The sequence below is a fragment of the Pipra filicauda genome, unplaced genomic scaffold (assembly GCF_003945595.2).
Source record: "Pipra filicauda isolate LSUMZ 115617 unplaced genomic scaffold, ASM394559v2 scaffold7_size6619720_pilon, whole genome shotgun sequence".
Lineage (NCBI taxonomy): Eukaryota > Metazoa > Chordata > Aves > Passeriformes > Pipridae > Pipra > Pipra filicauda.
In genome coordinates, this window is record NW_024104976.1 from 2,955,196 (window position 1) to 2,971,617 (window position 16,422).

General features: G+C 41.0%; 1 protein-coding gene across 1 annotated transcript; it reads left to right on the forward strand.

Annotated features, from left to right (window-relative positions):
- Positions 1-329: 329 nt before the first annotated feature.
- On the forward strand, positions 330-12,158 carry LEO1 (LEO1 homolog, Paf1/RNA polymerase II complex component). Its single transcript, XM_027732114.2, has 12 exons — positions 330-405; positions 1,148-1,873; positions 2,132-2,236; positions 2,953-3,047; positions 3,675-3,820; positions 4,712-4,796; positions 5,133-5,227; positions 5,512-5,646; positions 6,010-6,145; positions 6,460-6,646; positions 6,920-7,017; positions 10,389-12,158. Exons 1-12 carry the CDS (start codon positions 348-350, stop codon positions 10,491-10,493), a joined length of 1,971 nt encoding a protein of 656 aa, XP_027587915.1. The 5' UTR covers positions 330-347; the 3' UTR covers positions 10,494-12,158.
- Positions 12,159-16,422: the final 4,264 nt, after the last annotated feature.

Genomic DNA, 16,422 nt, shown 5'->3' on the forward strand with positions numbered 1-16,422 from the left:
TTTCCTTCTCCAGAAGGAAAGTGAGCGGAGTGACGGTGGTGGAATGAAGGGCTGGTGCTGTGGAGCGGGATTTCACTCCGCACAAGCGGGCCCTGAGGGATGCGGCGGGGCGTGAGGCTGCTTTGTGCAGCTGCGGTTCAGCCGCACTGGGCGGAGCAGGGCGGAGGTGGAGACGGGCAAACACGATCCCTTTCTTTGACCCTGGCGGAGTTCCCGCCTCCCTCAGGCGCCGGAGCCCACACGGACACGGCCCCTTTAAGAGGCGGCGCCTCAGCCCTGGGGCGGGGCCGCGCTCGCGGCGCTCGCCGTGACGTGCCCGCGCGCGCCGGCGGGGCCGCGCTGCCGCCATGGCCGACATGGCGGATCTGTTCGGCAGCGACGCGGACTCGGAGCCCGAGCACAAAGGTGCGGGTTTGTCGCCTCCCTGTCATCCCTCCATCCCGCACGGGTGGGCCGTGCCGCCCGCCCGCCCCGTATCGTCCCTCTCGCGTCACCCGGGCTCGGGCGGGAGGGCGGGAGCGGCCCGCGGGAGGAGCGGAGCCGCGGGCCGAGGGGTCGGTGCCTGCAGGGGAGGGAATGAGGGAGCACCTCCCGGCTTCAGTCCTTAGCGTGTTTTCAAAGAACTTGTCTCCATTCTTGTAAATCGCTTTTCGAGGCAGATATTTTATTTTCCTGCTCGAAACGGCGTTCACCAGCCTCAGCATTGACGAGTAGCTCCAATGGCAAAAATGTGCCCGGCTATATGATTTAGGTTAAACACATGGTGATTTGAATTTGTAGGATATTGTAAGCCACGTGCATGTAGTTACTTGTTTAAGCCTTCTGTATTTTAATAATCTTATTTACCTTTGTGTAATTCCTTATTCCTTTTACAATTTCAGAATCTTAGATCATAGCTCGTGGCTTGAAACTTCATGTGGCATAATTTTTTTATTGTGTCTTTCTTCGGCTGTGCCTTTATTAGCAGACATTTTATTTTACTGTACTTGGTAACTTTTGTCAGTCCTTCTTACAGTTCTCTGTGGGTTCTCTCTCTGGGGTTTGCCTTGGTTTTGAGGGGGGGTTTAGTGTTAAGCAGTGCCCATCATCTTATGTGCATCCTTGTAGGGACATCTTGACTTTTGAAAGGGTGATGTTTGTTTTGCAGATTCTGATTCTGGATCTGATTCAGATTCCGACCAGGAAAACGCTGGTTCTGGTAGCAACGCCTCTGGAAGCGACAGTGACCAGGACGATGACAGGGAGGCAGTAAAACCCAGTAATAAGGAGCTATTTGGAGATGACAGCGAGGATGAAGGAGCATCCCATCACTCAGGCAGCGACAACCACTCTGAAAGGTCCTACAATCGCTCTGAGGCCTCGGGGCACTCTGAGCATGAGGACAACGAGCAGTCGGACGGGGACCAGCACAGCGCCTCAGAAGCTGCTCATGAGGACGACGAGGACGATCGTGATCACGGCTCAGATGAAGGCAGTCACCACTCAGAGGGAGATGGTTCTGAAAAAGCACATTCAGAGGACGAGAAGTGGGGCAAGGAGGACAAAAGTGATCAGTCGGATGATGAGGAGAGGCAGCAGAACTCTGATGATGAGGAGAGGCAGCAGAACTCCGACGATGAGGAGAAAGCGCAGAACTCGGATGAGGATGAAAGGCCACAGGTGTCTGATGACGAGGAAAGACTCCAGAACTCGGATGAGGAGAAAATGCAGAACTCGGATGATGAGGAGAGGCCACAGGCCTCGGACGAGGAGAAGATGCAGAACTCAGATGACGATGAAAGGGCCCAGCGTTCTGATGAGGAGAAGATGCAGAACTCTGATGATGAGGAAAGGGCCCAGCACTCTGATGAGGAGGAGCAAGAGCACAAATCCGGTAGGACTGAGTATGGAAGTAATGATTTGCTGCTGGTTTGGTCTCTGTTGTTCTGTTTACATTGGCCTGAAAAGATTCAAACTTCAGTGTAAAGGCATTAATTGTGTAGCTTTCGACTGTAGTCATCTTTGTAATGCTTTTCTTATGCAGCTCTTTTAAAATTCCTTTTCATCTGAATCAGCTTATTAATACAAAGGCATTTTAAAATTTGTGGAGCAAAGTTTTTAATTTGCTGAGAATAATTATGCTCCTTGGTAGAGTCTGCAAGAGGCAGCGACAGCGAAGATGAAGTTCTGCGAATGAAGCGAAAGAAACCAATTGCATCGGATTCAGAAGTGGAGAGTGATACAGAAGGGCAGAAAGGTAAATTGTGTTGTTGTTCTGTGGGGGTTTGATTCCTTTAATCATCATCTTGAGGTGCCATTCATCTGCTCCAGGATAGAATTAGTAGCACTTGCTGTACATGTGACTGTAGTGCCATGGAATTAATGAAACAGCGGGAATTCTGTGGGGGAGATACATGCTGTGCTTCTGATTCTCTCTGGTTAGTTCTGTCAGCTTTTCAGCTTCTTCCATGAACTTTTCTTCTGTGAATGTTCTTTCATATGTTTTTATTGAAAGGTGTTAAGAAATGGTTCCTTTAATCAGAGCAGCCCAGGGAACCTGTACTGGTTTTTGTGATGGGTTAGCTGGCTTGAGAAAGAAGTGTTGATTTTCTGAGAAGTAAAACCTCCAAAATGTGTAATGAAGTTGCTGTTACTTATATTCAAGTTACTTGAATAAGGATTATCTTACATTCTTCTGTTGCCTTTTTTCAACTAGATTCCCTTATTTGATAGAGCCTTCCTAGGAAAACATACCTTGAATCCTTAGCTTAAAAATACATGGAAAAGCTGTTTTTTAGGATAAGGGAATAATGTAGGCTTCATAAACATTTGAAATTTTTAACCTCTGTAGGTGATTTTAAGTGTTAATAAGAGTGAGGGATTTGTTAACCTTTTTTTTCTGTGAGTGTTCTTGCATTAGGGCTGTGTGTGCACATATATGTGTGTTTTAAAATAGAAATTTTTCTGCTCAAGAGCATGCAGATGTCATGGATCTGTTTGGAGGTGCAGATGACATTTCCTCAGGGAGTGATGGAGAAGACAAACCACCGACCCCAGGACAGCCCATTGTGAGTAGACTTGACTTTTGAGATAATGGATGCACCATTCCACTCTGAAATAGAATTTGATAATATTTGAGTGAAAAAAAGTAATGGCATTTAGTAAGCATAACAGATAATTTTGTCCCAACTGAGAGAATTATTAAAGTTTTATACATAACTATCATATGAATTCATTTGTCTGCCTTCCCCCATCCCTGCTCTGCTTTTTGAATAGTTTGATTGACATAACATACAAAGCCATAGCTGTCTTTGATACCTTATTACAGCTATTTGAAAAATATTTTTATTTTGATGATAAATTTTCATCTCTTGATAATACAGAAAAATATCTTTTTTAATCTGGGAGTTGTTGCCCATTTAGTCTCCAGTGCTTAACTGAAAACTGTAGATCAGCTTCTGTGCTGTTCTTTACTGTCTGTCTCTGGAGTTTGCACTGGGATTTGAAGTCGCTTTAAGTGGCACATGAAAATGCTGAATTGAATTGCTTTCAATAAAAATGTGTGAGTTCTTTTTTACCCCATCTCTCTCTGTGCATGTGGATGACATTTCTTTAAGGAAAATGTACTTATTAGAGCAGCAGTAGCCAGATAGACTTCTTTTCACTTATACTCCTCTTCTCCATTTTTTCATTAGGATGAGAATGGACTGAGTCAAGAACAGCAGGAAGAAGAGCCTATTCCAGAGACCAGAATAGAGGTAGAAATACCAAAAGTGAACACAGACTTGGGTAATGATTTATATTTCGTGAAGCTCCCCAACTTCCTCAGTGTGGAGCCCAGGTAATTGCACATTAAATACATGACTTTTTGGTTCAGCACTTGTAGCAAATTGCTGTTAAATCTGTCTCTTTGAGTGTTTTGTTAAGCAACTTTATTGGAAGTTCAGTAGGTGCCCTGTTAGGTGGCAGCACAGCCTTGTTTCTGTCATAGCTCAGTGAAATCATCCTTTCTGGCCTCTGGCTCTAGGCTGCTTCCAGAGAGAAATGTTAAGAATCCCGTTAGTGACTGTAATCACTGAGATAAGTCCTGGTGTTCACTGGGGGTCAGACAGGACTGAAAATAGAATTGCACCGTAGCAGAGTCTGTTTATCACTGTTTTTTCCCTTGCAGCAGCCTGGAAATTATTAGGAAGGAGGTTAGGGAAAGTGTTCCCCCACCCACTCCCATCCCAGTCATCAGAGAGGAAAAACAATCTCATCTTCCTTTCTCTTTGACTGGTTTTGAGGTTGAAATTTAAAAAAATATGAAGATTGTGCTCTTAGAAAATTTCCAATTCACCTCATTTATAAGATGATTTTTTTTTCATTTTATTCTCTGTACAATGTATGTATTTTGTTCCAGACTTAACCCTCACCCCATCATCCTGATACTAAAGAAACAGCATTTTCTGAGGCAGACTTGCTTTTTTCAGCTAGAACCATTTGGAGGGTGTGAATGTTACCGTGGCTGTAATCCTTGGTAGTGAGGACACTTGGGTTGGGCCCCTGAGGTGGGGAATCAATGCAGTGATTCCTTGCTGCAGGAATGGCTGTCTCACTGCAGTGCCTGCTGTTGTGGGCAGGTTATAATTTAAAATTTAAATTTTCAAGAACCTGTTATTTTGCACAACTCTAGAATAATCTGGATTAATCTTTTAGAAGAATAAAGAATGTATTTTAAAATTTATTGCAGACCCTTTGATCCCCAGTATTACGAAGATGAATTTGAGGATGAGGAGATGCTTGATGAAGAGGGTAGAACTAGGTTAAAACTCAAGGTATGATTTTAAGTTTCTTTTTCTCTTTTATCTAGCCACATTTCTTCAAAGTCTATTTCAGATATCTTGGAATGGTTTTGAATTTGTGATTCAGATTAAGAAAGTCTGGACCAGTTCAGCACCGAGGACAGTTGATTCATTTTAGTAATAAATTTCTAAAAAGCTCAACAGCTGCTTTCCACATATAAAAGCAATACTTTTCACCTTCATTTCTTTGCATCATGCAGCAAATTATCAAACCTTTCTAACTGCAATTCTTGACCTATACAGAATATATTTTACCACAGTATTCCTTACTACGAGTTAGAAAACATGTTTTGGGTTTTTTCCCCACAGGTAGAAAACACAATACGATGGCGGATGCGACGAGATGAGGAAGGGAATGAGATCAGAGAAAGTAATGCACGGATAGTCAAATGGTCAGATGGAAGGTTAGTTTGGACTTTTTGCCATTGAAGGAATGCAGGTGTTCTTACAGTGATGTGCATGACATGCAAAATTGGAAGGTCAGCAAACTTTGACGTCAGTTCTGCGCAGCACAAATTATTTTAGTCTCGGTGCTTTGAAAAGTTTATACTCTGCTTAGTTTGGACTGAAATATAATTGTTGGCCATATATAAAAAGGAAACATGAAGGCTTTCTTCATTTAGAAATGAGACAAAAAAATAGACTGCAGTGGCTTTATCAAATAATTCATCTGTGAATCTCCTTTAAGCATGTCTCTCCACTTGGGCAATGAGGTCTTTGACGTGTACAAGGCACCGCTGCAGGGAGATCACAACCATTTGTTCATCAGACAAGGGACAGGTCTACAAGGACAGGCTGTTTTCAAGACAAAGTTAACCTTCAGGTAAACATGCTATTCTATATCAAATGTTGATACTATTTTTGCAATTAAGTGTTGTAACTAGTATATAAAGATGAGAGATACCAGTTGGTAAACCTTCAGACCTTAACTGTTTAGTAAGAATGTGCTATTTTCCAAAGGTTTGTCCTAAATTAGGTGTCCAAGCTGGAAAGGTTAATATGCCATTCAACTGTAATATATATAGGCTACATGTAATTTTTTTATACATGTGTTTTAAAAATGGATGATGCTTTTACTTTTGTGCAGATGAATCTTTGAAATCTTAACTGTGCTGGTCCTACCGTTGTCCTTTGAAAATGGATACATTTCTTAAGAGGTATTTAACCCATAGTAATCTTTTACCAGGCCACACTCTACAGACAGTGCCACTCACAGGAAGATGACTCTGTCTCTGGCAGATAGATGTTCAAAGACCCAGAAAATCCGTATTTTGCCTATGGCAGGTCGTGATCCAGAGTCTCAGCGCACAGAAATGATTAAGGTATTGTGGCATGGAACTCACACACATAAAATCTTCTGATTTAATCTAAAAAATCACAACTGTAATACAGCTGAACATTTTTAAACATTCTATGATTTATGAAAAACAGTATGTTTTGGAGTTTTAGGCAAGAGTTGTAAGCCGTGGGTGTGGTTTGCTTAAGCTTACAGGTGACAAAACTGGCAATATTTACAGTCTTTACACTGCTGTGAAATTATTACAAAAGCTGCAGTAGAATACAAAGGGCACCTGAGACGGTTGGTTTGGGGTTTTTTATCCATCAATCTTAATATATTGCTTCTTCCTTTGGACAGAAAGAAGAGGAGAGATTAAGAGCTTCCATTCGCAGAGAATCCCAGCAGCGACGGATGCGGGAGAAGCAGCACCAGCGTGGTCTGAGTGCGAGTTACCTGGAACCCGATCGCTACGATGAGGAGGATGAGGGAGATGATGCAATCAGTCTGGCAGCTATCAAAAACAGATACAAAGGTGGCATCAGAGGTAATCATAAACCTTAACAGCACGTTATTAGAGCCTGGGTGGTTCAGATAGATTAATTTCACAGGGCAGTCCTGATAAGACAGTATTTTGCCAGTTGATACATGAGGAGACATTAATTCAGTTTGTGTAAGTTTATTTGTTTACTCTGGACTTAGATTCTGTGGGACTTCCGTATTTTGTAGGACTAAATGTAGGACAATTATTTTTAATATTCTCTCTTCCTCACCAGTTTCAGATAAAGATAAATATTTGTCTTTCTATTTTTCTCTGCAGAGGAACGTGCTAGAATTTACTCTTCAGACAGTGATGAGGGCTCAGATGAAGATAAAACCCAAAGACTACTCAAGGCAAAGAAACTTAATAGTGATGAGGTAAGAAAGGGACTTTGTTCTTAAGCTGTTCATTCTTGATGAGGAAAATTTCAGTGCTAAATCTGATTTTTAAAGCTGAGACTTTGGTAGTTTTCATTAATGCCATGATAAATGTATTATTTGACTTGGCATGCTTTCCATGGTAATTAATCACCAGTTTCTTATACACTGCATTGTTTCATAGACATGAGTGGTTCCCAAAGGAGGTCCCTATTGTTATTGCTGATTTCAAGATGGAGAAATTTATGCAGTTATGTAAAATGACTTTACCAAAATTATGCAACGAGTAAGAGGATTTAATATTAGAATCCTAGTGCAGTGTTGTCCAAGCTACATGGTCCTCTCCTGTTTATTATGGAAATAGTGGAAGCATTTTACATAGTATTTCTACTCTTTTTAAATAGAGGAGTTAAAAAACTGAGTTAAAAAGACTTAATGTCTGTTGCTAAAAAGACATTATCCATCACCCAAGTATCATCCGAAACACTGGATCATGATCAAGGTAACTGCAGCTACAGCAGCAGTGCTATTTCCTCATCTAAATTTGTGTTTTATTAGTTTGTAATTTATCACTGCTGGGTATTATCACATGAGTCTTTTTTAGTTCAGGTAGTGTCGCTGCTGGTGCAGCGCTGCAGTGTTACACAAGGAGGAAGCTTGCTCTCATTTTCGCTTCCATACTGTGCTTCCTGTAAACTCCCCAGGAGGAATCCCTCACTTCCCAGCCTCTGGGTGTTTGCTGCATTCTGAATGCATGTTCTTGATGCTGGGACACTCCTCTTACACTGTCACCTGAGTATTTGCACTAATAGGCGTTGTAATGTGAAGCAGGAGTAAAAATTAGATTTTTCTTTGAAAGACATAGATTTTGGCTTTTTATTATACATTAGGAAATTTTAATATTTCAGAAAATACAACCACAGTCCTGAAGACCACAGTAGTGAGTCGTGTAGACAAAACTAATTTTGTGAGCTCTGTGAGTGTTTGTAGAAATTGAATTGTTTATTTGTAAGACACTACCAGGTGTTAGTTCGTGATACAGCGATGTCAGGACTTTGCAATTCCCTTCTCTCAGAAGAAAAAGTCTAGTCAACAGCATTACTCTGCTGCTCGAGGAACAATAGCCTCCATTTTAAAATGCCACGACTTGAAGGTAATATTCCTGTCAGGCCATGGAGGGGTGCTACAGTGTTACAGAAAGCCCAGCCATGTGTAAGTACTTATTTCAGGGCCACGGAGGAACTGTGATATTTGTAATACATATCCACATATGTGAATGACTGAGTTCCTTGTACACACACATGCTTTTATGTGCTGTCAGTCCACAACACAGCACAAATCTTTGTCCTGATAACAATTTGTTGCTATTACTGTAAATGTCAATCTGTGATTAATACACTTTATCACCACACAGCAAGTAGTTTCACTGTTAATGGGGGTATTCTGCTGAACAGGAAGATGACTCATTGAACAATAGCCCAGCTAGATTACAAGAGAATGCTTGTTTTGAGGAAGAGGCTATCACTGAGATTCCCACCCCTACTAATTTCTGGTTTCCATGCTTAAAATTCCTTCCTAACTGACATTCTTATGGTACTAACTTCATGCATTAATACAAAATAAAATGCTTTTGGATAAATAATTACTCGTTAGAGTTCTGAAGCTTTAATTAAAGTTCTGAAACTCGGTCTTTGATCCTTCTTAAAATCCAAGCAAGTTGCTTTAAAAAAACAAACCAAACCAAAAAAATCCCTCCACTTCCAAAACTGACAAATGGAAAAAGGGATGAGATTGCTTAGACATGAGTATTTTTAAAGATACTTATCTTTTTAAGCAATAATTGAGTTACCACTCAATTCATGTGACGTGTTCTTCACGTCACAACTGATGAGTTTTTCATGAATATCATGGCTAGGCTTCCTGAACGAGGATTTGGGAAGGGCTCTACCCACATTTGCTACAAGTGCACTGGTGGCTAAAGAGGCCAATGCGCGATAGACAAGACTGGTTGCAAAAGGCACAGCAGAAAGACTCCTTGGATGGTATTGGCAGGATACGATTCTTTCTGTGTTGTCTCTTCGATGGTGATCCCGCGTGCGTTCTCAAAGGAGGCAGCAGCGTTATGGGTTGTGTGTCTCCAGACCTCCCGATTGGAGGCCAGGGTAGACCAGTGATGGTGATCAATGTGGCCAAGGCTGAGATGTTGCTTCAGGGAGTCCTTATATCTCCTCTTCAGGGCTCCTCTCTTGCGGCAACCAGTGGCAAGTTCACCATAAAGCAAGATCTCAGGGAGGCGGTGGTCCTGCATCCTTGAGACGTGCCCTGCCCAACACAGCTGTGTTCTCAGCAACATGGCCTCAATACTTGTGACTGCTGCTGTTCTAGAACAGGCGTGTTAGTTACATAATCTGACCAGTGGATGTTCAGGATTGTGCAGAGGCAGCATTGATGGAGCGTTCTAGGAGACGCAGGTGGTGGCGGTGACTGACCCGTGATTCAGACCCATATAAGAGAGCCCACAGCACAATGGCTCTGTAAACACTGATCTTTGTACTTTTCTTCAGGTGTTTTATTTCATGACTAACTAGTGATTTGGAAGGATGATTCAAACTGAACTGGTGTAAATGTATGTGGAGTAAAAAATCAACATGTTAACTTTATATTCAGGGACTAAAAATGGAACATCCAGTCTATAAAAGTCATTATGTTATTACTTGCAAACAGGTAGTTAACTCAGTGATTTGAGTTCCTTTGACCAGCCCTTTGACACCTCATAAACTGTTATATTTCTTGGACTGTAAACTGGTGTTGATTCTGAGTACAAGTGGTTCCACATAATTTTTTTTCTTTATGCCAGAGAGTGGTTTTGGTTTTGTAATGAACAAAATGCCTACCCACTTGCAGGATTTCTTCTTTGCTTCAGTAGTTCTGATTTAGGGCATGTAAGTATAAATAGTCTCAAAACTTAGCAAAGCTACAATGGCTGCCTAAGGGGAATGTGTGTGTTTCTTGGAAAATTCACTGCAAATTTGAGGAGTTACCCAAGTTACCATGCTTGTAAGACTTGCTGAGAATGATATTGCACATTATAAATCCAGATTATGACAGAGACTGCCCATGCCATAGCTCAGACTGAGGCAGATGTGGTTGCAGGTCCACTGAGGTGAGCGGAGCTGCAGGGGTGGGGGCTTTGACACTGGTACAGTGGTGGCTGAACTTGAGTATTTCAGTTACCAAAATGGAAAACCCAGAACTGGTAATTTTGCTTTTCTTACAAGAAGGGCTTTGAGGTCTTTTTGTTGTTCTTCTGAGTTTGTTTTCTAATTTTAGCTTCAATATGGTGGTTTATTTTTGTCCTTTTTTACCTTTAGGAGGGTGAACCTTCTGGAAAGAGAAAAGCAGATGATGATGACAAAGCAAGTAAGAAGCATAAGAAATACGTGATCAGCGATGAAGAGGAAGAAGATGACGATTAATATTAAGGAAGAACAGCAGTTGATTTTGTTGTTGTTGTTTTTTATACATATATTTATATATATATTGTACAGTTCTCTTAGGGCAAAGTTGTAAGTAACCATAATGGGGTTATTTTGATAAAGGAAAATTCCAAAGTCTGCGTTTTTGGTGTAAATGAAGTTTTTTGATTTCCTTTTACTTTATAAGATTTTTCTCTTATTGCAGCACATGTTGCACCAGGGATCATCACAGTGCTGGTTTTTATCTTGCACAGCACATTTAAGTTTTGAAAATTGTAGTAACTGGTTATTCAAGTGAATGGGTCAATAACTTTACTGAGTTCATTGGGAGAAACCATGCTAATCTCTGTAAAATGCTTAAATGATAAATTTGTCTGACAGGGGTATGGTGATTTAGCTTGCTGTCTGTGTGGAAGGATTGGAAGAACATACAGTGGTACAGTACAAGTCTGTTTTTTCCCTAGATATTCCTTACTTCCTGTTTACAGTGGACAGCACATTACTATGCTGGTATATTTTGCTAGCTAAAAATATTTCTTGCCACGTTTGAGTAAACTGTGAAGTCCATGCAGTTAGAATAGTTAACTGATCGCAGAAGACATTTATTTTTCATGCATTGAAGCCCAGAATGAAAATCTGCATTTTCCCTGAGCATTAATAATAATAAACAACAAAAATAATAAGAATTGGCACATGCTAGTGATGTAAATGTCAGAGTAAAAGCACTCCTTTCATCAACTCAGTAATTTCTGCCAGCAGAGATGAAAGTATCCTTTAAAAGGGGAGATGAACCACAATGCAAAAATACAACCTAATAATAGTGTCTCAGAATCTCATATAATTCTTATGGTGCTATTTCCTATTTTTGCTGGTTGGTTTTATAAATGGGTTTTTTAAGCTGGGAAGTCACAGGAGGAGAATGTCCATTGCTGCTTTTACACTGTTTCTAAACACCTTATTTGATGATCAAATACCAGTTGTGAAGTGGGGAAATGCTGGAAGAAATACCTGAACTTTTCCACACTTTGTTTCCAGGATGACATATCCCATATGTGTTTTCTGTGGTTGGTGAAGGAGCATTCGTACATTCTCTGTGTTGCCTTTTTGACTGACTTTTCACACAGTCCTGCAGAACCTGGATATGACTTGAAGAAGTTGAGAAAATGGAAGTAGCTGAACACCTCTTTAAACAAAATCATTGACTGATGCTGTGCAAAGTTGATTATGTGGATTTGTGTTATGTAAGCTGAAATAAAGTAGCTGGTAGTTATTGAAGGACTGTTCCCCATCTCTCTCCTGCCCAGCTGAATTCTGCTTTTTTATAAAACAGTAGAAGGGTGAAAGTACCTCATAGTGAGCGCTTTGCTCGTGATATTCCCTGGTTCTTTGAGTTAGAGCTTTCAACCTGGACATCTTGCTTTTGTCCTCTTTAATTAGGACAGTTGTTTGTCACAATACTCTACCTCCACTTCTCCTGCCTGGAAGGGATGGGAAGCGCTCTGGCTGCAGTAGGACAGAGCTCTGCGTGTGTTAATGTGTACTGCTGAGCAGCTGACTGCAGTTTAGACATTTGCAAGTAAGAAAACAAAGTGAAAAATTTCGACTTGCAAGTCTGATTGCTTGAGAAACTATTCTTTTTTTCTATAATTAAATTATTATCTAAGAGTTTCTGTGCCTCTTTAATGTGCAGATAAAACCTTTCTCCATCTGCTAGAATTTTGACCCTGTAATCCTCTTAGTTTAGACCTCTGCTGGGAGACTGGTTCCTTACTTGAGGTTACCTGCTCTCCATTTGTAACCTTCTCAGGAAGAAGCCAGCTGTTTAGGAAGGGACTCATTATGGGTGTAACATGCTGTACTTTAACTTAAAAGCTTCCCAGATACCTCTTAAACAACAAATTTGGCATATGGAAACAGCACCATTTCACTGGTAATGTGTTTGCTTCTATGTCAGTTTAATGAAGATGTTGGCTATTTTTATTTTTACTACACTCCTAAGAGTGAAAATGTTTTAATCACTTTGATAAGTTTGATGCTGACTAAGCCTTTACTAAGTAAGTGGTCCCCTTTAGCTTCCAAAAATGAGGCTTTTTGTGGATTACGAAGATGAAAAGAAGTAATTTTTTTTACACTCTTGACTTTTGTAAATTGCTCTTTTAAAGTCTTATTTAAATGTGGACTTTTAGAAAGTGTTTTCTCAGCTTAAATTAGTTTAACAATCATCTTGTAATTAAAGTCACTTAAATGAACTTAGCCTTATCCACAGTATTTTTTTAGTTGTGGGTCTAATTTATAGTTTTATTTCACTCAAGGACAGTTTTTGCTATCCGTTTTCCAAGTATATAAAAATCTGTGTGTTCATCTAATGAGGGTGTATAAAGGGTATGTTGTACAGTGGCAGCACCAGCTCAGCCCTGACCTCTCACTGCCTGACTGGGCATTGCTAGAAAACCAAAACACTTGCTTCAGGTAAGAGGAGGATCAGATTCCCTGAGGAAATAACTTTTCTCTTTTTTAAGTAGGATGTGCAAATGAAGCATGCTAGGGAAGAAAAAGATAAATAAGTATCTTCAGTGGAAAATACAGGAATTTATTGCTATGTGTTCTCTAAAGTTACCAGCACAAACTGGTCTTCATCTCAGCACCCAGTGAAGTGTCCAGTTCACAGACTGTGCCTGGTCACAGTCACTGTTCACTTCAGGTCTGTACTGAAACTTTTTGCAAAAATTAGCCAAACAAACCAGGAATCAGCAATGCAGCTGCCATATGGGCAGGTTTGAATAGGGCCCTCCGAGCCCAGGGTGAGGAATTCAGCCCTGTCAGAGGGAGCCAGCTCTGGCACCGGGATGTTCCATGAGCTTCTGGAACCTTCAGGTCAGGGAAGAGGCCCAGCTGAGTACGGCACCCTTAAGGCATTGCTATCCACTGACTCAAAGTATTCCATTATGGGATTATATCTCCAGCTAAATGCAAGACACCTTCTTCTCTTGCAGTTGTGTTTAGTCTTGGATAGTGGGAATACATAAGGAAAATATTGACTTTTATCTTGCCAGCCAGCTGACTTATCTGGCTGCCCTTACTCTATAGGCATGCTGGATAGGATGTTCCTGTAAATAAAAGTGTTTGATGGATATTGAAATATCAATGTTTGATTTTAAATATCTTTAATTCCAGTGGGATGAAAAAATTATGGGGCGGGGGAATGAATATTCAAAGAGCAGAAGCTGTCCTGTAGTGGCTGAGTGAGCTCCAGAATTTTCTGCAGCTCTAACTGCTCCCATTCTTATCACAGAAGTAGCATCTGTGCATCCAGGTTATTTATGGTGCTTGTCTGGTTGATAATTACGTTTGTGTATACTGTAACCAGTTAGGTAATGTTTTCCCAGGATCTCCACTGGCAAGTGGCTCATTTTTGCTTTTGGAATAGAGTGTGGTAGAAAACTCCTTCAGAAGGGTTCCTTTGTGCCCTTCAGGTGGTTTGATGCTGCAAACAGTCAGCTCAGTCCACTGAGCTCTGTTTCCCCATGATCTAAGGGGGCTACATTTTCTTTTGGAAGCAGTTGGTTCACAGTTGCCTTGGGTGAAGGCTTTTCTGTTGTGAGCTGAATGAGTGATACTGGTAGTTTCATAGTAGTGGCAGAGCACAAAGAATTAAGAGCAAAGACTTGGAAGTTTCATAGCTAAGGAACCTTGTTAAGGACCTTGTCAACAATGAGCTCTGGGAAGCTCTACAAAACAGGTAATTGCTGTTGCTGCAGGTATGGTTTGGCATATGGAATCATAGGATATCTCAAGCTGGAAAGGAGCCATAAAGATTGTCAAGTCCAACTTGCTGCTCCTCTCAGGACTACTTTAAACCCTAGGACTAAGAGCATTGTCCACGTGCTTCTTGAAGTCTGTCAGGGTTGGTGCAGTGACCAGTTCCCTGGGGAATCTGTTCCAGTGATCAACCACTCTGCGTGAAGAACCTTTTCCTACTGTCCAGCCTGAGCTCCCCCTGACACAGCTTTGCTCCATTTCCTCGTGCCCTGTCACTGGTCACCAGAGGGATCAGCCCCTCTCACCCACTGTCCTCCTCCAAGCAGTTGTGGGCTGCAGTGAGGGCACCCCTCTATGGCTGAGCTGGCTGTGAGGCAGTGCATCAGGGCATTAAGTTCATTATGAATTAATTGTAGATAATATCAGCACAGACTTTGTCTGTCTAAACAACTGATAATTTGATAGTATCCTTACATTTTTTCTCCTGAAGAAAACCTTGTTTAGAAAAGTTGATTACTAGAGCATATTGATGGGCTGTTCTGTGCTGAGAAAGAGATGCTGTGCTCTGTTGGTGTGTTCCCTTAGTTGATAGTACATATGGCTGTGGGAGAACCTTCCTGTATGAGTGAGGGAGTCAAAATTCATGAGGGGTAGATAAGGAGGGATTGGTGTTTTATGGATACCACTCCTGTTTTTTTCATATATATCCATATATATGGATATATGGATATATATCGTGTCTCTGGACATGAGCAAAAACTTTCCTTATATCTACAGATGAAAATACTTTCTGAACATGATTGCAAAGTGACCACGTTTAAACTGAGAACATTTCACTAATCTGTGGATATGTTACCCTTTTACAAATCCTGTTTGATCTCTCGGAACTAAATAGGATTATTCTGGCTCTCAGACTTTTTCAAACACTAAACCTGGAGTAGCTGCTGCCATGTAGCAGGCAGCTCCATGTATCTGGTTGTCTGTCTTAAGGTTTAGTCCTGCCATAGCATGACATTACTAGATATAGGGGAAAATAAATCTATGAATGCTGCACTGCCAGTTTGAAGACTTGAGTCACTCTGTAATTTGGCACTTTACTGAACTTCAGGGCTGCTGTTTTCCGTGGCTGTGTACTACCTCTGCTCCTGGTTTTTCTTAGGACAACTTTCCCTTTGGTTAGCCAGCAAAGTTTCTGAGTAAGCAGGATTATCTGAGCTTTTTCATGTCATTTAAATGTCCTTAATACATGTGCAATGACATTTATTAAAGGCAGTTCTAGATTTACATCATGGGAATTATATAAATGTGCACTGCATTGTGATTGCAGTATGTTCCCTAGAAATACTTACACCTCTGCATAAGTCACACGGTCGTGTAGAGCAGTGTTTTAAAATTATTTCTGTCTCTGAACTTCCTTGCAAGGGATCCACACCACCTAAGAAAAGCTGGAAGGTTGGGAACAGGCTTCTGTTGGATGTGCAGAAGAGTTCATGCTGCATATTGAAAAAGGCTGAGAGCTGACCTGGGTGCTTGGGACAGTTCATAGTTTTGGATGTAGCACTGGATATCACAGTTGTTTGCATCTGACATAGAGTTGACTGCATAGAAAAACAATTCCCACATAAGCTGGAAGGAAGCTTTTTTCAGGGAAAGAAATTATTTTGAGGCATGTTTTGTGAACTCCTTTTCAGCCTCTCTTTATCCCCCTCCTTTTTTTTTTTTTTTGCCTTCCTTTCACAATATCTTATTAAATCTTTTCAGACCTTCCTAGGCCTAACAGGTTTTTGTTGTTACACATCATCCAAGGTGTGCTGGCAGATCAGCTCTATTGCCAGGGATCTAGAAATGAGGGCTCGAGCTTCTTGACACAGTTAAGAAGGTGTCACATTTGAGCTGGGGATCTCTGGGAGTGGTTGAAGTCTGATGCATTACATGCTGTGGGGCTGAACTCTGAGCAAACACATTTTTTTCAGCACACTGTGACCGTAAAATTTAAAAAGAATACAGCTTTCCAAGGTTATTAGAGATTTTAGGTAAACTGGCTTTTTGAAGGCCTTTGATCTTGAAGGGGTCCAGCTTTTAGGTGTTTCTTACATCAGGTCATATGGGTGTTTCAAAAACCTGAAAAGCTTTAAAATTAAAGGAAGTCTGAAATTAAATAGAGGGGGAA